The sequence below is a fragment of the Brachyhypopomus gauderio genome, chromosome 2 (assembly GCF_052324685.1).
Source record: "Brachyhypopomus gauderio isolate BG-103 chromosome 2, BGAUD_0.2, whole genome shotgun sequence".
Taxonomy (NCBI): domain Eukaryota; kingdom Metazoa; phylum Chordata; class Actinopteri; order Gymnotiformes; family Hypopomidae; genus Brachyhypopomus; species Brachyhypopomus gauderio.
This window is the reverse complement of record NC_135212.1, coordinates 31,521,482-31,544,198: the sequence shown is the minus strand read 5'-3', so window position 1 is coordinate 31,544,198 and position 22,717 is coordinate 31,521,482. Positions and strand designations below refer to the sequence as shown.

General features: G+C 41.6%; 1 protein-coding gene across 5 annotated transcripts; it reads left to right on the top strand.

Moving 5' to 3' along the window:
• Positions 1-829: 829 nt before the first annotated feature.
• tirap (toll-interleukin 1 receptor (TIR) domain containing adaptor protein) lies at positions 830-22,406 on the top strand. Of its 5 annotated transcripts, none has more exons than XM_076994074.1 (4): positions 830-986; positions 7,690-7,746; positions 19,251-19,982; positions 20,136-22,406. In XM_076994074.1, the coding sequence occupies exons 2-4, from the start codon at positions 7,722-7,724 to the stop codon at positions 20,258-20,260; spliced, it is 882 nt and encodes a 293-aa protein (XP_076850189.1). In that variant the 5' UTR covers positions 830-986; positions 7,690-7,721; the 3' UTR covers positions 20,261-22,406. The 5 variants fall into 5 exon arrangements, 4 of the variants coding, with proteins under 4 accessions (XP_076850189.1, XP_076850198.1, XP_076850205.1 ...); XM_076994083.1 differs by having other exon boundaries at positions 831-986; positions 7,693-7,746; XM_076994090.1 differs by lacking the exon at positions 7,690-7,746 and having other exon boundaries at positions 837-986.
• The last annotated feature ends 311 nt before the right edge of the window (positions 22,407-22,717 follow it).

Here is a 22,717-nt window from a genome sequence, read left to right as displayed (position 1 = left end):
TACCGCAGTATTACATTTACGTTTAATAACATCTAAATATTCTGCATACGCAGTCATTAATACTTCAAGCTACAGTGGTGTGAAATACGATGCTCGGCTGATTTTCGCGTTTAAGTCCATGATAAATCCTATTTATCTGCGTTCCATTAAGAATGCCTTTCATAGTTACGCGTGAACGCGCTTCTGTCTGGGTCAACCTACTCAAAGCGACCCTGATTACTTTAACTCCGATCCGCCGTTTTGGAACCGAAAACTCTGAGTATGTCACATCGGGGTAAGACAACTCAGAGATCAGGGTTAAGTTTAGAGTTTGTTAACCCCGCTTTGTGGAATACCCCCCTGGACTGCCTAATATGCCCTTTATTAAATCTCGCTCCTCTCAGCATTTGTGTCTACCTCTTTGCTCCATGATGATTCATATCATTACTGGGTTATGTCTTTGTAATAATTTTATTTATGTATGTTAATCTCTGTAGAATACAACAAATCATAATGAATTGTTTAGATTTAGTGCAGGCCATGTTTACACTTGTGGAGTTACCATGGGGAAAGCGGGGAAATCCCACTTGCTGAACACTGGCTACACATAAGTAAATTAGTTATCTTCCTCATTCTGACAGATTTCACTTATGAGAGTAGTTGTTGGTAATAACGTCTCCTTAGCAAAATTGTGTTGCAATACTGAACAAGTAAACTATTTTATATTTATTTAATATATTTTACATATATTAAAATATGGGTCTATGGGGTGGTAGAAAAGAGCTTCTAAATGAAAGCAAAGTCACAACCTCATAATCTGATTACTTCACTTCCGTTTTTATGCAGACTTCCTATAAATGGCACTGTCTCTTCCTCAGTTATAAATTCAGCAGAGACCGAATTCATCTTCATGTTTTCAGTATTATTAAATAATTTTTCAAGATTATTTGCATGCATGGAGTATGTTCAGATCGGTTTTCTAGCATAAGGATACTGCTCTCACTTCAGTAAGTAGTAACTACTGACTTGCATTTTCATTGTGATTTTAACATTTGGTGTTTGTTTTAACAGCATGCTGTCATTTTATGTATACTATATAGTCATGCAGTTGTCCATTAGACTAAGGGATTGGCAGAAGTTAAAACATAACTCTCCTGTAATGTGGATATTTCACTAAGCAAGGTTTGGCATTTCTAAATATTGTAGTTGATCTTTTTAAACCAGGGATTGTATGTTTGTGTGCTGTGCACTTGTCAATAATACCAACTGGCTGTTTCCTTATATCATGGATGGTACAAAATAGATTTTGTATGAAAATGAGAGTCTTGCCAAAAATAAAAGAAATAGCAATGACCAAGTAAAGGAAGCAGATTTCACAGTTAAATGTCTTGAATTAGTTTCAGGTGTTATTGTGTCTTTTGATAGTTGTTTCTTGAGATAATTACCATATTATCAAATTAAGATCTTGTCTGCGACAGCTGACCTAACACATGTCACTTGTTTAGCAGTCAGAAACATGACTTTTAGGTATAGAGGTCAGTGTGATGGAACGATGAGTCAAATCTAAAATGTTTCTGCTCAACACCTGTTTCTTTGCCACAGACACAGGTGCATGGAGGAAGCAGATGAGAAGTTAAGGTTGTGCTGGTCTAGTTTTGGCTGCTGGCATCCGTAGTGTTACATTACTTGGCTGTCTCAGCCAGTGTGTATGTAGGAACACTTCAGAACTGTGATAGTAGCTGAGCAAATCACTCAGAACACGTTGGAACCACATTAGAGCCACTTTTGAACAATTCAGAACAATAGATATTTGTCTTTCACCATGATCTTAGCTGTCCTTCCCTTGCAGTTGCGTTTGAACAACACTAGACAGCTTACAAAGAATCGAGGGAAGTCGAGTTTGGAGAAAAGGTGTCTTCATCTTCGTCCTCTCTTATTTTTACCTTTTAAAATTAACTACAAAAACTACAATACAACTGACTCGTGGTACAATCAGTACATAGAACCTGTTGCTAAATTAACATCGCAAAATATGAATGCAGTTAGCTTGCAGCACTGATAGCTATATGATAGCTGCGCACATGGTATGCTAGCTAGCATTATAGTTCATCAAGCTTGTGCCTAGATATTTGTTATATGATGTAGTACAAACTTATACACAGTCATGGTCTGGTGGTTGGGGCAGTCATGGTCTGATGGTTTGGGACCTGGTCTTGTGACCGGAGGGTTGTGGGTTCGATTCCCAGGCCTGAGGTGCCCTTGAGCAAGGCACATAACCCCAACTACTCCCCGGGCGCTGGGCTAGGGCTGCCCACCGTTCTGAGTAAGTGTGCACCACAGCACCCTAGTAACCACTAGTGTGTGTGTGTTCTAACTGCACAGATGGGGGAAAAGTTGAGGACAAATTTTGATTGCGGTGAAAAATCACAATTAACAAATATGGCACATTTATATTGCCAAAAGTATTCACTCACCCACAGGGCCGGCGCCACGGGGGGGCGAATGGGGGCGTTGCCCCCTCAGGCGAGGTGTCGCGCCCCCTCAATGTAAAAAATAAGACCCATTTATTTTACAACAATCGCTACATGGTGACCCCCCCCCCCCCCCGCTCAACAACTTACGTTCGCCCCCCCCGAAATTTTCTGACGCCCCCTCACTGTATATGTTCTGGCGCCGGCCCTGCTCACCCATCCAAATTATCGGAATCATGTGTTCCAACATTTCCATGGCCACAGGTATATGAAATTAAGTACCTAGGCATGCAGACTGTTTTTACAAACATTTGTGAAATAATGGGTCGCTTTCAAGAGCTCAGTGAATTCCAGTGTGGAACTGTGATAGGATGCCACCTGTGCAACAAATCCAGTCGTGAAATTTCCTTGATCCTAAATATTCCACAGTCAACTATCAACTGTCTTATAAGAAAACGGAAGTGTTTGGGAACTACATCAACTCAGCCATGGAGTGGTAGGCCACAAAAACTGACGGAGCTGGGTCAGCGGATGCTGAAGCACATAGTGCGAAGAGGTCACCAACTTTCTGCAGAGTCAGTCATTACCGACATCCACACTTCGTGTGGCCTTCAGATTACCTCAAGAACAGTGTGCAGAGAGCTTCATGGATTGGGTTTCTATGGTTGAGCAGCTGCATCCAAGCCATACATCACCAAGTGCAATGCTAAGCATCGGATGCAGTGGTGTAAAGCACGCCGCCACTGGACGATTCAGCTCTTTATAGGCTCCTATAAAGTTTGTGCCCCTGTCTGACCGGAAGTGGTGACCTGGCCCTCGGATAGACAGGAACAGACACAGAGCATTGATGAAACTAGAGGTCAACATAGACTCGATTGTCACAAACAAAAACATGGCTCATATTTCATTAATCTTTTTTACCCACCTGTATCTTTCGCTCTGGTGCGTTGCATTGTTCTACGGCCCAAATACATCCAAACCCACGTGGGTGAATGCTGAGTCCGAAGTGAGTTTTGTCTGTGGGTAGGTCTGACATCTGACAGATGTCTGACATCACAGTTGTGAATGATGCTGGCAGCGAACCTTTTACCTATGATTCACAGCCCAGCTGTGCGTAAGGCACCATCAGTGAAGTGTCACCTCTGGTGCGCTACCTGTAGGTGATAGTGTCTAACTAGTACGGAGATGTGGTGTTTTGATGGAATGATTAATGGGTGTTTTTCTTCAAGGAGATCAGCTGAGGACATGGTCTCCTACCCTAATCAGTCCTTCTCCATCCATTATCGGGCTTAACTCAGAGGACTGTTTGTGGAGTTCTCGTCCTCTTGTCATGCAGGTTATTTCCGCTTTGAACTCCTTGTGTTGCACGCACTGTGTTATAATGATTTTGGCTTGTGTGATTTCTGCTGATACGTTTCTCATCTCACAGCAATGGCATCCTTCACAAGCGCCTGAGCTTGCAAGGTGGGAGCAAGACCTAGCTACATGTATGAGGATAGCTATGACTCTTACAAGGGCTTTCCTGGTTGAAAAGTGTTCAAACCTGTAGGACCCCAGAGATTTCTGCTTTGAAGATGTTTGCTTGAGGACGAATTTCCTCATCTTTCTCTGGCTCGATGAGCTGGAAGCAGTTTGTGTCAGACCCTTCTCCATCTTCTGTATGTGCTAGGAAGGCTCATTTAGCCAGCAGATGTGGTTCCACATGGCAGCTGGAATGAGTCTGGTTCTGTGGTCTGCTGAATTTTTGTTCTACGGGGAGAGCTTCCATCACCTGGCAGCAGTCGGAGGCTATCTTGTGCAGTTTGAGATGCAACTCACAAGCATCTCTCATGTTCTTCAGGAGTCTAACTGCCTCTGCTATGGTACTTACAGAGGCCAGTCCATCATCAACATAAACATTTTTTCTGATGAACTGCTTGACACTGGCGCTGTATTATCCTTGTTCAGCTGTTCTCCTTAGGCTATAGATGGGTACTGAGGGGGACAGGCTGTTGCAAAAGATGTGCACTCTCATTTTAAACTCCGCTATTTCTTTATCATAGTTATTGCCTCTGTGCCACAGAAACCTCAGGTAGTTCTGGTGGTCTACAGCATTCTCCACCTTTTTGTGGGACTGGCTCCGCATATTTGTTGTCGAGCTCTTTCTGCATAAAGGTAAAAAAGTGTTCTTTCATAGCTGGTCTCTTGTCGAATAAGGGTATTAGCGTATGTAGACGTTTGAGTGTTGGTTTCTGTTGATCAAAAGACAATAGGGGGAGTGGAATGGCAATGGCGCCACCCAGTGGTTCTCATTGTCTAAATACATCTCTCTATCCATGGTGTCAATGAAGATTTTGTCCTCCACTGACAGAGCAGGGCTGTCATTGTCTTCCTTCCTTTGGAACACGGTGGCTCCTAAACCTTCTAATTCAGTTTTGATGCTTGTGCTGGATAGTGACTGACAGCTTGTTTTGATTGTCTGTGGACTCAAGCTCACTCTCTTTTATTTGAATGTTGTTCATGCAGGGACTAAAAAAAGGTTTTGTATGTTGGTTTTGAAGACGTTAACGTCCCTGGGTTTGTGTGTTCTTCCTAGACAGACTTCACCTACTACAATCCAGCCTAGGTCTAGCAGCTGAGCTTATGGTGTGTTGCAAGGTCCATTGCATTGCTCATGCATTTTCATCGTGAACAATGCAGGGAGCATTGTCATCAACTTTCGGGATACGGTCCGGATTGGGATAAAGCTATGGCTTTAAGATGAGAGTAACACTGAGCCACCCCCTGTGTCGGAATTTCTGATCTGTCAGCATGTCGCATTCTATGAGAGCACCGACGTATGCATGTCCCTGACGCACTCTGTACTGTACTGTCACAGTGCAGTCTCTCGTTACATGCTTTGTAGAGTCGCAGAGTTTGCCTGTAGCAAATAGATCTGTATTTTAGGTATGCTCTCCGCTCTGGCATTTGGACAACGGATGAGGTTTGCTGTGGATGGGACACTGACTGTGAGGCTCTGTGTCCTCTTTCCTTTGGTCATAGTTTTGCACCACAGATCCAGTTGTTACTTTGATCTTTTTTTACTGGAACCGGTGTTCGTTCCTCTGTTCTTGGCTATGGCAGCTGGGGGCGGGGCCCCATCATGGCTGTGGAGAGTGTGAAGCTCGGACCATTCCTTTGCCTGGCTGTGCATAAACTGTACAAAGAAGCTGAAAGGAGGAAAGGACACAAGATGGTCTTCTTTATATCTGGAGCCCTCTGTGACCTACATTTCCCGTAGGCCATAAGGAAGCTTCTATATTATGGGGTTGATGCTTTGTGGTGTATCTAGGTAAGCCAATCCAGACAGACACCCTTCTTGCTGCTTCAATTTCCAAGCTCTCTCAACTTCTCATTCTCTTTGTTTGAAAATTTTGGGAAGTTTTAAAATTTCTTCAACAGACTCAGAACAACTTTATTAGAACAACAACAATAGGGTGTCTTCTATGACTTCAGAAAAGAAATTCCTCCAAACGCTGCCACAGCATGTTGACTCTGGCTACGGGATTGTGAACGTGCACTGACAATTTGTTTGGCGTGTAACATTGACATGGGTCCTAACCACTTAGCTTTAGGTGTCTTATTACACTTTTGGAAGGTAGATTTCCATGCCCAGTTGTTGTAGTAGGCCAGTAGGAAGAGGATTTTCATGCCCAGTTGGATGGTCGTCGAATTCGAGCAGCCCTGAACTTACTATATGTTTGAGGATCAGGTATTTAGTCAGACCTCTTGCTTGCAGGTCCTGTAATGCGTGTTCACTCAGGCTGGAGGAGTGAGAATGGGGGTATAGGAGGCGGTGACCCATCAGCTTCTGGTAGTCTCATTCCCTCGTTGGGTTGAGTTGTGTGGTTATTTTAGATAGCTCTTTGTGCTGCTCTTCCATCTCCACTGCCGCCTCGTACATAACTGCTACCCTATTTAGCTGAAGTGCATAAATCCGTTTTTACTTCTGCGTACGCCTCTGCGTTGTTTCTGCTTCTATTCTCGCTTTCTTTTAGCATTTCTGCTTCATTCTTCATGTACGCGTACAGGTCGTTAAACTAACATCACAAAACATGAATTAATCTCAAAAACATTCAGTTGGCTCACCGCACTGATGTACATGATAGCTGTGCACATGGTATGCTAGCTAGCGTTATAGTTCATTAAGCTTGTGAGTAGCTAGTTATTACATGTTGTAGGCAAAGGTGTCAGAAGTATTCACATTAGGGTTGGCTCCTAGGTCTGACAAAAAAAAAAAAAAACAAGGACACTGTCAACTTACCCCACTCATATGCTCAACTTACCCCATACACAGGGTAAGTTGTGCCACAAGACATCTTATTTTGGACATGCTATATTATCGAAACAATTATGTTTATACTCATTCTGTTTGTTTGGAGGGATGCACAACATCCTGAAATATTTGCAGATATGTTTGTTCACAACAAAACTATGATTGCTTTGATGTAGTGATCCTAAATATGAAAAATGGGTCATCTTACCCCAGTCTCCCCTAAAGTATAAATAACCAAAATTTCTACTTAAGTAACTTGACACCTCTGGGTTGTAGGATTAACATATACACAATATTTCTGCAAATTGTTGTGTCTAACGTTGCTAACATAGTTCTACATTTGACTTACCCTATCAAAGCTACAACTGAAATGGCGAGCTTGCTGTGTATATCTATGAGCCAAGTACTTCACTACTCAATGTCCACTTGGGGCAGTTGGCCATTCTGAAGAGCAGCGCAATAGCTATAGGAACACTTAAGAACTAAACATTTCATCATGATTTTAGCTGTAAGAACACTTCAGAACTACACATTTAATCATGATCTTAGCTGTAAGAACCCTTCAGAACCGCACATTTCATGATGAACTTAGCTGTAAGAACACTTAAGAACCGCACATTTCATGATGATCTTAGCTGTAAGAACACTTCAGAACCGCACATTTAATGATGATCTTAGCTGCAGGAACACTTCAGAACTACACATTTCATGATCACACATTCCAGAAAGGTTTATCATATCTGGCTAGTTGGCCAGTCCTTCATTAGGAAAATCACATAAAACATAATCCAAAGTGCAAAAACTAGCCTACCCAGTAAAGAAAAGTGAAGGATGAATCAAAGTAGGCTAACAGCATTGTGTGGTCCATGTCTCCAGAGTTTCTTTCAGACAACTACAAAAGTGTGACAGTAAAGTAAGTCTCAAGTCAATCTGTTTTCTGTCTAGCAGCGTTTTCTTTTGTGGAAAGATGGGCGAGAATGGGTGAAAACACTGGGATTATTGGTAAGTTATTGGCACAATAAGCATAATGTGATTTTACAGTTTATGGGTATTATCCATAGCCTATACAGTGGGGACAATAAGTATTTAGTCAGTCACCAATTGTGCAAGTTCTCCCACTTAAAAAGATGAGAGAGGCCGGTAATAAATTGACATCATAGGTAGACCTCAACTATGAGAGACAAAATGTGAAAAAAAATTGAGAAAATCATTTTGTCTGACTTTTAAAGAATTTATTTGCAAATAATGGTGGAAAATAAGTATTTGGTCAATAACAAAAGTTCATCTCAATACTTTGTTGTATATCCTCTGTTGGCAATGACAGAGGTCAAACGTTTTCTGTAAGTCTTCACAAGGTTGGCATACACTGTTGCTGGTATGTTGGTCCATTCCTCCATGCAGATCTCCTCTAGAGCAGTGATGTTTTGGGGCTGTCGGCGGGCAACACGGACTTTTAACTCCCTCCAAAGGTTTTCGATGGGGTTGAGATCGAGAGACTGGCTAGGCCACTCCAGGACTTTGAAATGTTTCAAATAAAATCAAATCAAATTTATTTATAAAGCACCTTAAAATCAATGTCATTGGCCAAGGCCGCTGTACACAAGTAGGAGCATAAAATACATATAAAAGACAACCACAGTTAAACAAAAACAACCTCTCAACCAGAGGTGGTTAGGAACGCGTTACATTTACTCCGTTACATTTACTCAAGTAGCTTTTTGGACAAAAATGTACTTGTAGGAGTAGTTTTAATATGAAAGACTTCTACTTTTACTTGAGTAAATATGTGGTGAGAAAAACGCGACTTTTACTCCGTTACAATCGGATTTGCGCCGATTATTTGTAAATAATTATTTGTAAATAATTATTTGTAAATAATTCGTCTTTTCAGTGAGAAGACTGACCAACGTCTCGTCACCTGAGTATGAGTGACCAATCAAATGAAGCCGGTCAATCACGTGATCACATACGCAAACTTTCTCCACCGGTAGCAAGAAAGTGACAGAAAAACTTACCGAGCATCCCTGACCTCATACAGCCAATGTTTACATTACAAACGTGTAAAAGGACAGCTATATTATGCGCTGCAGGGTTGCCAAGTTTTCAAGAGATTTGAGATTTAAAGCGGGGTGGGGGGTTGGGGTTTGGGTGGTGAACGTAAATTGTTGACCGGGGGTGGGTGTAAAATGGACACAAATTAAGTATTATATCGCGATTGATCGATCGCCAGTAGTTGGCGCCAGAGCGAACTAGTAACTCATTGAATCATAGATGTGGATCAGAGGTAAATAAACTAGATTTTTTTCAGCGTGAGAAAACGGATGTATGGCGTGTAAGCGTGTGAAGACAGCCAAATGCGTGTGTCTCACCTTGGCGCTGCCAGTTGTGTCTGCAAACGTGTGGACATTTCAGCCTACAAGAACTCAACATCAAATATGAGGAAACACAATGCGATAACGTTTGTATGATGTAATTATTAAATGTAACGCAGTGCAATACTAAAAACCAGTTCTCACACTGATTGCACACACTAGCAATATAGGATGATTAAGTCTGCTACAAATTGATTCAGTTGGTGTCAAGTTGTAGCTACACGTATTGGCTGACAGTCTCATCAGTTAGTGCTTTTGTGGAACACATTAAAGTTACACAGGCCTAATAATTAGGAACAAACAAAAATACATATTTATAATAAATAATTTATATATATATATATAATATTTATTTATAATACATTATTTTTATCATTAAAAGTCATTGTTTCCCATAATTCAATTTCCCATGATGTAATTTACTGACACGAGACAGTACTCATGCATTTACTCACTACTTGAGTAGCTTTTAATCAAAGTACTTTTTTACTTTTACTCAAGTAAATTTTTGGGATGCATGCTTTTACTTTTACTTGAGTAACATTTGGTTCAAGTAACTGTACTTTTACTTGAGTAAAATTGTTGAATACTCTACCCACCTCTGCTCTCAACACACACAACATCTCAGACTGGGTTAAAAGCCAAAGAGAAAAAATGTGTTTTAAGAGCACGTTTAAAAGCAGAGAGTGAGTCAGCCTGCCTGATATGCAAAGGGAGATTGTTCCAAAGTTTTGGGGCAGCGACTGAGAAAGCCCGGTCACCTCTCATCTTCCTCTTAGTCTTTGGGATGACTAGAAGTGACTGATCAGCTGACCTGAGTGAGCGTGAAGGGGCGTATGAGTGGAGGAGGTCAGATAGATACGATGGGGCAAGGCCATGAAGACCCTTAAAAACCAAAACAAGAATTTTAAAATCTATTCTAAAACGAACTGGGAGCCAGTGAAGTGAGGCTAAAATCGGTGTAATGTGCTCACATTTTTTGACACCAACTAAAAGTCGAGCAGCAGCATTTTGTACCATCTGTAGTCGGGTAAGTAGTGTCTGGTTCAGCCCAACATAAAGTGCATTGCAATAATCCAAACGAGTTGTGATAAAAGCATGGATTAAAATCTCAAACTGGTGCCGTGAAAGAAATTGCTTCACCTTTTGTCAGTTGTCTCAATTGAAAAAAGCTGGACTTGACTACTGACTTAATCTGAGCATCAATTTTAGATTACTGTACAGTTTTACACCCAGATTTGTTGCCGTCTGTGTCCGATATTGATTCAAAGGACCAAGATCAACATTAATTTTGGCGGTGTCACTAGGTCCAAACAGCATGACCTCAGTCTTCTCGTCATTCAGGTGCAAAAAATTTGTGGACAGCCATGCCTTGATGTCTCCAATGCACTTTAAAAGATGGTCTGCGGAATATGCATTTTGCTGCTGTAATGGCACAAAAATTTGACAGTCATCAGCATAAAAGTGGAAAGCGATGTCATGTCTCCTAAAAATCGATCCCATTGGCAGTAGATACAGAGAGAACAGAAGAGGGCCAAGTATAGAGCCTTGAGGTACCCCACATGTAAGGGGTGATGTACAGGATTCAGAAGCTCCAATATGGACACAAAAACTTCTCTCTGATAAATAGGACCTGAACCAATCTAAAACACCCTTAATGCCCACCCAATTTTCCAAACGAGACAGAAGGATCTGATGGTCCACTGTATCGAAGGCCGCTGTTGGATCCAACAGGACCAAAGCAAAACAGTGACCAGAGTCAGTGGATAAAAGAATGTCATTAAAAACCTGCAGCAGTGCCAACTCAGTACTGTGACAGGATTTAAAACCAGACTGGAACACTTCCAGGGTGTCATAATTATGTAAAAATGCACTCAGCTGGCAGTAGACAACTTTCTCTAAAATTTTTGAAAGAAATGGAAGTTTGGAAATTGTTCTAAAATTGGACAGTTTAGAGGAGTCTAGATTAGGTTTTTTCAGAAGTGGGGTTACCACTGCATGCTTAAAACTGACAGGCACTATACCATTTGCTAAGCTTCCATTAATAATATTAAGTAAATAAGGTGCCAAGGTGGGAAGGACCTCTTTAAAAAGTCGGGGTGGAATGAGGTCATTTGGAGACCCAGCAGGCTTCATATGACCAATGATATCTCTCAGTGATGGCAAAGTGACAGGCTCAAACTGGTCAAAAACAGCTGGGCACGTCACAGAGATCAGAGGGTCATAAACGGGAGAACTAATGAGGGCCCTAATGCTAGAAACCTTATTAATAAAAAAGCTCAAGAAATTCTCACACAATTCAGTGGAGCTCTCCAGGCAACCCGATTGAAGTGCATTTAGGGCAGAATTTACAGTTTTAAAAAGAACACGAGGATTGTTGCAGTTAGAAGAAAATATCAGAGAAGTACTTGGATCTAGCAACTTTTACAGATTTCTAATAAAAATGCCAACTGTCGCATGGCACCTGGAAGGACACCAGTCCTTCTTCCACTTACGCTCAGCTTTCCTGCAATCGCGCCTGGCAGCTCGCATATGCTCCTTTATCCAAGGCTCAGATCGAGGTTTGAAAGATCTAGTTTTCAGCGGAGCCACAGTATCTAAAACAGTCTGGCAGGTGGAGTTAAATCGAGAAGTGAATGCCTCAACATCGGAATTAAAATCAAGAGACTCAGAATGGCTGATCATAGCATTAAAGGCTGCCGAGAACCGAGCGGCGGTAGAGGAACGACAGCGCCGTGTAGCAATGCGAGATTTCACCATATGACATAAGAAAGGCATGTCAAAAACAACAGGCATATGGTCAGAAAAAACTGTGTCACAAACCTCCAAGTTAGAAACAGTAAAACCATATGTTAAAACAAGGTCAAGAGTGTTCCCACGCTCCTGTGTTGAACCAGACACACTCTGTACAAAATTAAAAGAATCAATAAGATGTAGGAAATCATTGGCCAACGGTTTCGAGGGACAGCATACATGAATATTAAAATCACCAACATTGAGGGCTTTAAACTTCTACCTACCACTTTAGCCCAGCGTATTCGTTTGATGGGAAGGAGATAGCAGGAACCACCATACCAAAATTATAGCAATAACAAAAAGGCCTTTATTAAAACAGAGATATCTCTGGGGATCTCACATTCTAACATTTTACATCAGAGAGACCCAACAAGTGTTTGTACATGCCGTCTTTATATATGATTTCTCCGCCCCCAAACGCTCAGCTCTTCCATACCTTACATGGTATTGTTCTTCAAGCATACAATACTTCTCTTTCTTCTCTGCAATCCCAACATGGACATATGGTTCCTGTGTATGGACTGATAGGCCGGCAAGAGGCCACCATTCATGAAGATGCTGTAAATTCATATTTCCCCAACGTCGGCACAATCAGGCCTACGCCTTCTGCTTTTTAGATCTCACTCTACAGTGTGGTTTCATAACATCCTCTCCCAGGGTTCACAGCTCGGACACATCTTAGACAGTGGTTACATTTTACTTCTACCTTAAACAATGATTACATTCACTTCTTTTAAACAGTGGTTACATTTTGCTTCTGTATTATGTTAAAAGAATAAACAAAGCATGTGTTAATTGCTACGCAAAAAACCCAAAATCACAACACCAACTAATAAAATCCGATCATAATATGGCATTAATTCTGCCAAAAAGTCTGCAAAGTCCCTGATAAAATCTTTGTTATACTTAGGTGGCCTGTATACAACAGCGCACAACACTGGGGACGCAGAGCAAAGTTCAAATAAGTGAACTTCAAAGCTGGAATAAGATGTTATCGGATTGACCCGTTTACATTTATACTGTTCTTTGTAAACAGTCGCTGTGCCTCTGCCGCGTCCTGACGCCCTGGGAGAATTAAAATAAGTGCAATCGGGTGGCAGAAGTTCACAAAAAGCACTAGACTCACCAACAGCCATCCATGTCTCAGTAACACAGAGAAAATCCAGACTGTGGGACGTAAAAAAATCCTTCAGGATAAACGTTTTGTTGGCTAGTGATCTAGCATTTACCAGCGCCATCCTGACCGGAGCCGGAGCATTAACTGACTGCCGGGCTCGAGCGAGAGGCTGCAGGTTGCGTAGGTTCACCTCACGGCCGCAGAGGTAAGGAAAAGAGACGCCTGTCAGTTGCACCTTATCCGAGCCGATCAAAGAAACCAACGTGGAGTCGATCGGATCCAGGAAGCGCCATGAAATGAAACGAAGAGAGGCCGACTCAGTAGCTCCAGAGAAGGTGACAGAAGAGCACGCCAAGCTGACTTTAAGTTTTATCAACCTGTCGCCGCGTTTATCACGACGTCTGCGCCTTCTGCGTGCAGATAGAGCTGGAAAACGGCGGAGGCATGCCGGTATACTCAAAGGAGGTGGTAGGTAGAAGGTCCTTCTTAGCCACTCCTTTGTTGCCCTGGCAGTGTGCTTGGGATCATTGTCATGCTGAAAGACCCAGCCACGTTTCATCTTCATTGCCCTTGCTGATGGAAGGAGGTTTGCACCCAAAATCTCACAATACATGGCCCCATTCATTCTTTCATGTACACGGACCAGTCGTCCTGGTCCCTTTGCAGAGAAACAGCCCCAAAGCATGATGTTGCCACCCCCATGCTTCACAGTTGGTATGGTGTTTTTTGGATGCAACTCAGCATTCACTGTCCTCCAAACACGACGAGTTGTGTTTTTACCAAATAGTTCTACTTTGGTTTCATCTGAGCATATGACATTCTCCCAATACTCTTCTGGAACATCCAAATGCTCTCTAGCAAACTTCAGACGTGCCTGGATATGGACTGGCTTAAGCAGGGGGACACGTCTGGCACTGCAAGATCTGAGTCCCTGGCGTCGTAGTGTGTTGCTGATGGTAGCCTTTGTAACGTTGGTCCCAGCTTTCTGCAGGTCATTCACTAGATCCCCCCCTTGTGGTTCTGGGATTTTTCCTCACCGTTCTTGTGATCATTTTGACCCCACGGGCTGAGATCTTGCGTGGAGCCCCAGATCGAGGGAGATTAGTAGTGGTCTTGTAGATCTTCCATTTTCTGATTATTGCTCCCACAGTAGATTTCTTCACACCAAGATGCTTGCCTATTGCAGATTCAGTCTTCCCAGCCTGGTGCAGGTCTACAATTCGGTTTCTGGTGTCCTCCGACAGCTTTTTCGTCTTCATCATAGTGGAGTTTGGAGTGTGACTGTTTGAGGTTGTGGGCAGGTGTCTTTTATACTGTTAACGACTTCAAACAGGTGCCATTAATACAGGTAATGAGTGGGGGAAAGAGGAGCCTCTTAAAAAAGAAGTTACAGGTCTGTGACAGCCAGATATCTTGCTTATTTGTAGGTGACCAAATACTTATTTTCCACCATTATTTGCAAATAAATTCTTTAAAAGTCAGACAAAATGATTTTCTCAATTTTTTTTTTCACATTTTGTCTCTCATAGTTGAGGTCTACCTATGATGTCAATTACAGGCCTCTCTCATCTTTTAAAGTGGGAGAACTTGCACAATTGGTGACTGACTAAATACTTATTTTCCCCACTGTAACATGTTTCTCAAAAAGATTTAGAAGTGTTCTCTTTATATAAGAAGTGATTTTAATATATTCATAATATAAAATATAATATGGTGTATGTAATACAATAAATTGTATATAATATAATATGACATACAGTCCCTGACATAAGTTCTGTCACTTATCCATGTTGTGGAAACAAAAGCTTATAACCTGACTGTAAATTCATCGATTGTGTCACGGTGACAGCTCCGGACCCTTCCCTGTGGGCATGTCGTTACTTCGTCTGTGTGCAGTTATGTCCATGTTTGTAGTTCCGTGGGTGTGGGTCGTTTGTGAGTGTGTGAGTGTGCACCTTTGCCTTGTCTCGAGATCACGAGGGTATGTGTTAATCACTTATTTAATGTGCGTTTGCGCAATGTTTTGTGCTCGTCTTTGTCTAAAGCTCGTGCCATTGTGTTACCTGTCAAGTGCTCGCGCTGTTCGTGCCGCACTTTCACCATTGTCTGCTTCATTATATGTTTTATGTTACCGTACCTGCTTGTCGTGCCTGCCTCGTCCCAGCGTAACAGATTGGTTTTTAGAAATGACTCATATGAAAGCTGAAACCCTCCGAAATGAGATTTAATTTACGAAAATAAATTTGCTTTACTGCAGAAATATTGATCATTTAATGAACAAAGAAGGTCAGATTTTGGCAAGACAAAGGTTTTGTCACCTTGTCATATAATGCACCCAATCCTAGTTTACAGCCTCACTAATTGATTGGTTAATTAGTGGGTGTGTATAAAAAGAACTCCAGCACCCCAGACCTTCACTTGCACTGCAACTTGACCTCTGACAACATGCCAAAAATCATCCTGCGACCAAAGCCTTGATTATCAAGACGCTGAAGACCAAATCCACTGCAGAGGTGGCTGGCACCTTTAATGTGTCTCAGCGTCAAGTACAAAGAATTTAAAAAAGATTTTAAGAGACTGGAGTTGTTTTTGACAACCTAGCCACTAGGGTGCACACACCAGTGTATTTTAGTGCAGGTCCGAAGCCCGGATAAATAGGGAGGGTTGCGTCAGGAAGGGCATCCGGTGTAAAAACTGCGCCAAATCAAATGATGCAGATCAAAAATAGGTATTCCATACCGGATCGGTCGATGGTTAACAATGACCACCACTGGTGCTGTTATCCAACAGGGCATGAGCGGAAATTGGACTACTGTTGGGACGAGGAGGAGGAGAGTGGGGAAGAGGGTTCTGAAGCTGAAGGAGAGGAGGCAGAGTAGAAACATGGAGATTAGAGTTGGTACGTTGAATGTGGGCTCTATGACAGGTAAAGGGATAGATATACTGTGTGTACAGGAGACCAAGTGGAAGGGGAGCAAGGCCAGGAGCATTGGTGGTTGCTTCAAACTCTTCTATCATGGTGTAGACAGGAAGAGAAATGGAGTAGGGGTAATCCTGAAGGATGGGTTTAGTAAGAGTGTAGTGGAGGTAAAGAGAGTAAGTGACAGGGTGATCTGTGTAAAGTTAGAGATTGATGGGGTGATGATGAATGTCATCAGTGCTTATGCTCCTCATGTAGGTTGTGATGTGGAGGAGAAAGAAGAATTCTGGAGAGAGTTAGATGAAGTTGTTTTGCAGGTTCCTAAAGAAGAGAGAGTGGTTATTGGAGCAGATTTAAATGAACATGTTGGTGGAGGGAACAGTGGTGATGAGGAGGTGTTGGGTAGGACGAGGAAGATAGACAAGGAGTCATGGAAGGGGAAAAGGATCTGTACAGATTGGCCAGACAGAGAAACCGTGATGGGCAGGATGTGCAGCAGGTTAGGATGATAAAGGATAAAGGTGGAAATGTGTTGTCTGGTGAGGAGAGTGTCTTGGGAAGGTGGAAGGAGTATTTTGAGGAATTGATGAATCAAGAGAATGAAAGGGAAAGAAGGTTAGAAGAGGTAGAGGTTGTGAATCAGGAAGTGCCCCAGGTGAGCAAGGAGGAAGTAAGGGCTGCAATTCGGAGAATGAAGTGTGGTAAGGCAGTTGGACCAGATGATATTCCAGTGGAGGCATGGAAATGTTTGGGAGAGACAGCAGTGGAGTTTTTGACTGAGGTATTTAACAAAATCTTGGAAGGTCAGAAGATGCCTGAGGAGTGGAGACGAAGCATAATGGTGCCGATTTTTAAGAATAAGGGTGACATTCAGAGCTGTAGTAATTACAGGGGAATAAAGTTGATCAGTCACAGCCTGAAAATCTGGGAAAGAGTAGTGGAAGCTAGGCTTAGAGGAGAGAGATCTGTGAGCAGCAATATGGTTTCATGCCAGCTAAGTGCACCACAGATGCTATGTTTGCATTGAGAGTGTTAATGGAGAAGTATAGGGAAGGACAGAAGGAGTTATATTGTGTGTTTGTTGACTTAGAGAAAGCTTATGACAAAGTACCGAGACAGGAGCTGTGGTATTGTATGAGGAAGTCAGGAGTAGCAGAAAAGTATGTGAGGGTGGTGCAGGATATTTATGAGAACAGTCTGACAGCAGTGAGATGTGCGGTAGGAATGACAGAAGGGTTTAAAGTGGGGGTAGGACTACATCAGGGATCAGCCCTGAGTCCCTTCCTGTTCGCAATTGTCATGGACAGACTGACGGACGAGGTTAGGCAGGTGTCCCCTTGGACTATGATGTTTGCTGATGACATTGTGATTTGCAGTGAGAGTAGGGAGCAGGTGGAGGTGAGCTTGGAAAGATGGAGATATGCTTTGGAGAGCAGGAGAATGAAAGTGAGCAGGAGTAAAACAGAGTACATGTGTGTGAATGAGAGGGCAGACGGTGGACAGGTCCAGTTACAAGAAGTTGATTTGGCGAAGGTTGACGAGTTTACCTACTTAGGGTCGAGGAGTAATGGAGGAAGTGAAAGAGAGGTAAGGAAGAGAGTGCAGGCAGGGTGGGGTGAATGGCATAAAGTGTCTGGGGTGATCTGTGATAGAAGGGTGTCGGCTAGAATGAAAGGAAAGATCTATAGGACAGTAGTGAGACCTGCTATGTTGTATGGACTGGAGACAGTGGCACTGACAAAGACATGTGAGGGAGATGGAGGTGTCTGAGATGAAGATGTTGAGATTCTCATTTGGAGTGACGAGGAAGGATAGGATCAGAAATTAATTTATTAGAGGATCAGCACATGTAACATGTTTTGGAGATAAAGTTAGAGAAGCAAGATTGAGATGGTTTGGACATGTACAGAGGAGGGAGGAGAGGTATATTGGTAGGAGGGTCTTGAGAATGGAATTTCCAGGCAAGAGGAGGAGAGGTAGACCTAAGAGGAGGTTTATGGATGCAGTCGTAGAGGATTTGAGAGTGGCTGGTGTGTCAGTGGAGGACACTCAGGACAGGGCCAGATGGAGAAATTTGATCTGCTGTGGCGACCCCTAAACGGGAATTGCCAAAAGAAGAAGATGTTTTTGACAAGCCCAGGTCTGGCAGACCCCACAAGAGGAACGTTTGTTAGTTAGAAAATCCAAAGCCAGTCTCTCTTCCACTGCAGCAGAGCTCCACCAGGCCTGGTCATCTCAAGTCCCTGTGTCAACTAGAACAATTTGTAGGATTCTGTCTCGAAATGGCCTCTATGGTCGAATCAGTGCCCAGAAGCTAGCACTAAACAAAAGTCCTATGGAAACATGGAAACATAGCCTGCTAAACGGATGAATGCTGGAAAAGTGGCAGAAGGTGGATTTCTCAGATGAATCTTCAGTTGAATTACACCACAGCCGCCGCAAATACTGCAGGAGACCTACTGGAGCCCATATGGATCCAAGATTCACCCAGAAAACTGTTCAAGTTTGGTCGTGGAAAGATCATGGTCTGGGGTTACATTCAGTATGGGGGTGTGCGAAACATTTGCAAGGTGGAAGGCAATATCAATAGCCTAAAAAATCAAGAAGTATTAGCTACATCTTACATTCCCAATCATAAAAGGGGTCAAATTTTGCAGCAGGATGGTGTTTCATCTCATATATCCATCTCTACATCAAAGTTCCTCAAGGCGAAGAAGATCAAGGTGCTCCAGGACTGGCCAGCCCAGTCACCAGACATGAACATCATTGAGCATTTTTGGGGTAGGATGAAAGAGGAAGCTTGGAAGACAAAACCAAAGAATTTTGATTAAATCTGGGAGGCATGTAAGACTGCATTCTTTGCTATTCCTGATGACTTCATCAATAAATTGTATAAATCATTGTCGATCTGCATGGATGCGGTCCTTCAAGCTCGTGGAAGTCACACAAAATATTAAATATGGCTCTAATAGCACCACAACGTCATTCACCAGTGTTATGAAGCATATATTTGTATATGACTTATGAGTGAATTATATGAAGTGACCTTTTTGTGTTCATTAAATGATCAATATTTCTGCAGTAAAGCAAATTTATTTTCGTAAATTAAATCTCATTTGGGAGGGTTTCAGCTTTTATATGAGTCATTTCTAAAACCAATCGAAGAATTTAAAGTCAGGTTATAAGCTTTTGTTTCCACAACATGGATAAGCAACAGAACTTATGTCAGGGACTGTAGTATATACAAAATAGTGTATGTTGTATATTGTATTTTTCTACATATTTATGTTGTCACATTTAGGCTGGATACGTCAGCGCTTTGGGAAACTGAAAAATGATACGGTTTCATATAGCACATGTAGAAACAACCAGAGCAGTGGTCACAGTGTGAACTCCAATGGCCCCTTCATGGATGTAGTGTCTTTGTGCAGTGCGAAGTCTTCCAGCGTCCTGAGTGGCTCTGCCACAGACATGGGCTTCATGACTGCTGTCTGCACTACAGTTCCTCCTTCCTGCTGTACCGCACAGCCTTCTTGCTCCCAGCGCTTTGGATGTTCTCACACTTCATCAACATCTTGTCCAGAGTCTTCAGGACATTCGCTGCCTCCTTCACTCAGGTCGCCATTCCGATTCAGCCACAAGTATGATGTGTATGTGTGCCACAGTGACGAAAACATTTCCCAGGCACTTGCTTTGGTCTCCTTCTTGGAGTCTCCCTCCAGAGGGCTGCGCTGTTATCTGCAACCACGTGATTGTCCACTGGGTGGAGCTGTGCCCACTGAGTTCTGCAGGGCTGTGCAGACCAGTCACTGCTGGGTGCTGCTAATCACTCCAAACTTCTTAAAGGATGAATGGTGCTTGTATCAAATGCAGCAGGCCATATGTGAAGGGCCAATGTCCCAGAGGATTATTCCCACAGTACTGGACCTGCAGGTCTCAGAGATACCACGCGAATTATGCTTCTTCTTCTCCGTGGACTTGAACAGCAACCGAGAAGCTGGCTACACTCAGGTGTACAAGACTGTTCTCCATTGTGAGTAGAACAAACCCAGTGTCTAGAGGTTCATATGCAATGAATAACAGCAGTGCATCAGTATCATCACTGACGATACCAAATGCTACAGTATATCTGTGTGTGAAGTCTGAGCAGTTTGTCGGTTTCTAACATTATTGCTCTGTTTTGCAGACCTGAAGGAGATGTGTAGGAAGGAAGAGTTTCATGTGCCTCCCTCATGTAGCCATACGGAATGTCATGTGGAAATGGACTATTCAGAAACTGCCCAAAATAACACTGATAATGTGCTAAACTAGCATAATTTTTCCAGTGTTATTTTCTGCTCTTTGTGATTTCTTGACTTTAATGTTTTGTTACGGTAAAGTAAAAGAGTTCAGTGAAATTCTAGAGTCTCATTATCTGAGGACATTTGAAGATGAATGTGCACAGGTGAAATTCTATTATAGTACATTTATATGTGGTTATGTTGTTCTTAATGTTGTTATTAATTATTAATTAATGTTAATAATTAATGTTAATGTTATTAATGTTATTAATTAATATTATTATTAATGTTGTTGCTGTTATTAATGTTGAGTTCTGTAGGTGTGTTGTTTTGCAGTTGTGTAAGGGTCTTGTTTTGCAATTTTGTCACATTCCTGCCATAGGTATATATCTAGGTATAGAGCACATGGACTTAAGAGAAGTCATGAGTAAGAGAACACTGGTGGGAATGCGGCAGGACGCGGTGGAGAAGGGGTGTCTGCATCACAGTGTTTACAGAGAGAGCTTTACTCCAAGTAGCATCAGTCATGAAATGCTATTAATTGTTAAAACTTTCCTTGATAATATCATTGTGATAAAATGTTTTGCACCATGTATATAAAACATAAAAGGACACAATATGGTGGTGTGCTTTTACGTGGTAACATTGCGGCAGAGCAAATATTGCATTTTAGGCAAAATATTACAATATCAGTGTTAATTTATAGCAGCCAGCCCTATCTCTTAAGGGACTTTTAGAGACAACAGGACCCTGAAACTGGACTTTGTACAGCCAGGACTATGTACTGGTATGTAGTATTACTTTGTTTGTGTTTGATTTTGAATAATTGCTGTTTATTATGAAACTGCACACATCATATTCATATAAAGTTATTGCTTAATTTGCAAAGAAAATTAAAATAGTTTTTATTATCCATGGACAGAAAATTAATAATGTACAAAAAATGTATGTCGGTTTTTCAAATGCTTAAAACTGAATCTGTATTATTGTGCTTCTGACACGTTCTTCACACACACACATCCGTTCTAAGAAAAACGCTATCACATGTAATTTCAGGGTAAAAGTTCAAAACAGTTTATCGTTAAAAGCTTGAAAGCTAAAATACCTCTAACACAAACCAAATTAACAGGAACTGCACCTTCAATTCACCTCACATAAAATATGGGTGACCGCCAAGAAAGTTCTTTGGGGTTAACATCCTGATTAAATCTGTCGTTATATGCCGGAGCTGTGCATTTATCCTTTTCTCTGCCCTTTATTGGTTACTCAGGTCAAACAGGTTTTATTCGTTTACATATATGTGTTTAAGACAGGATCAACCCCTAAAACCAATAGCCAGTAATACCCTAATTTAGAGCAAAACCAGCAAGGAAATAACACATTTTAGGCCACAGCAATTTGTTCAAACAATTTGATCTGCTTCCTTCACCATCACCATCCTGAGAAAAACAATTTAAATAAAAAACAGAAAAATATAATATGTCTATAATATTGTGCTTCTTTATGAGCTTGGTTGGTATGCATTTCACTGCTGGATTACTTCATTTGGTTAGGAGAGCAAACACACTGACTGTTCCCCTAACTAAAAACTCCTCCCTAACTACAAACTCATAACTAACTACAAACTCCTCTCTAACTAAAATATGATTATTTGCTGCACTAACTGAAAATTAAGTCCTTCTTCATCCTATGTGCTTTCGAAATTATTATTATTTTGGTTAGTGGCTGCAATGTAGCTAATCAATTGTTAGCTTACTGGTTGTCCCAATCTAGATATAGCTGTTTTCTTTAAGAACAGGTTTGTGTGAAACCAAAACATCACACCAACTTGTGCTTTCTCCTTCCTCCTGCATGAAGGAATGAGTTTTTTCTGTGGGGTTGAGATGAGTATGATGAAGAGGAGTATGATGAAGAGGAGTATGATGAAGACAGTATGACGAAGAGAGAATGATGAAGAGAGTATGATGAAAAGAGTATGATGAAAAGAGTATGATGAAAAGAGTATGATGAAGAGAGAATGACAGAGTATAATAAAGAGAGTGATGAAGAGAGTACGATGAAGAGAGTATGATGAAGAGTATGATAAAGAGAGAATGATGAAGAGAGTATGATGAAGAGAGAATGAGAGAATTTAATCTATATCTAAATTTTCCCTATACATGCACTTTTCAGTGCAAGTATGATATTAAAGTGGAAAAAAACTGAATAAACTTTCTGCTAAAATCAGAATAATCTGTCTTACATATTTTAAAGAATATGTTTGTCACAGTGATTAGAATTTCGTTGGGTATTGAACTGAAATCTAACTAGATGTCAAAATGTTCTGAATTAATAATATCCTGAAGTAATGATTGCTTTTTGTATCAACACAATGCCAACTTACAGCCACTGTATGTCATACACTCTACTGATGTGTTTAGTGTTTTTAAAAAGTGTATATAGTATTGGGACAAAGTTTGAAAATGAATGTAAATACTGTATAATAATG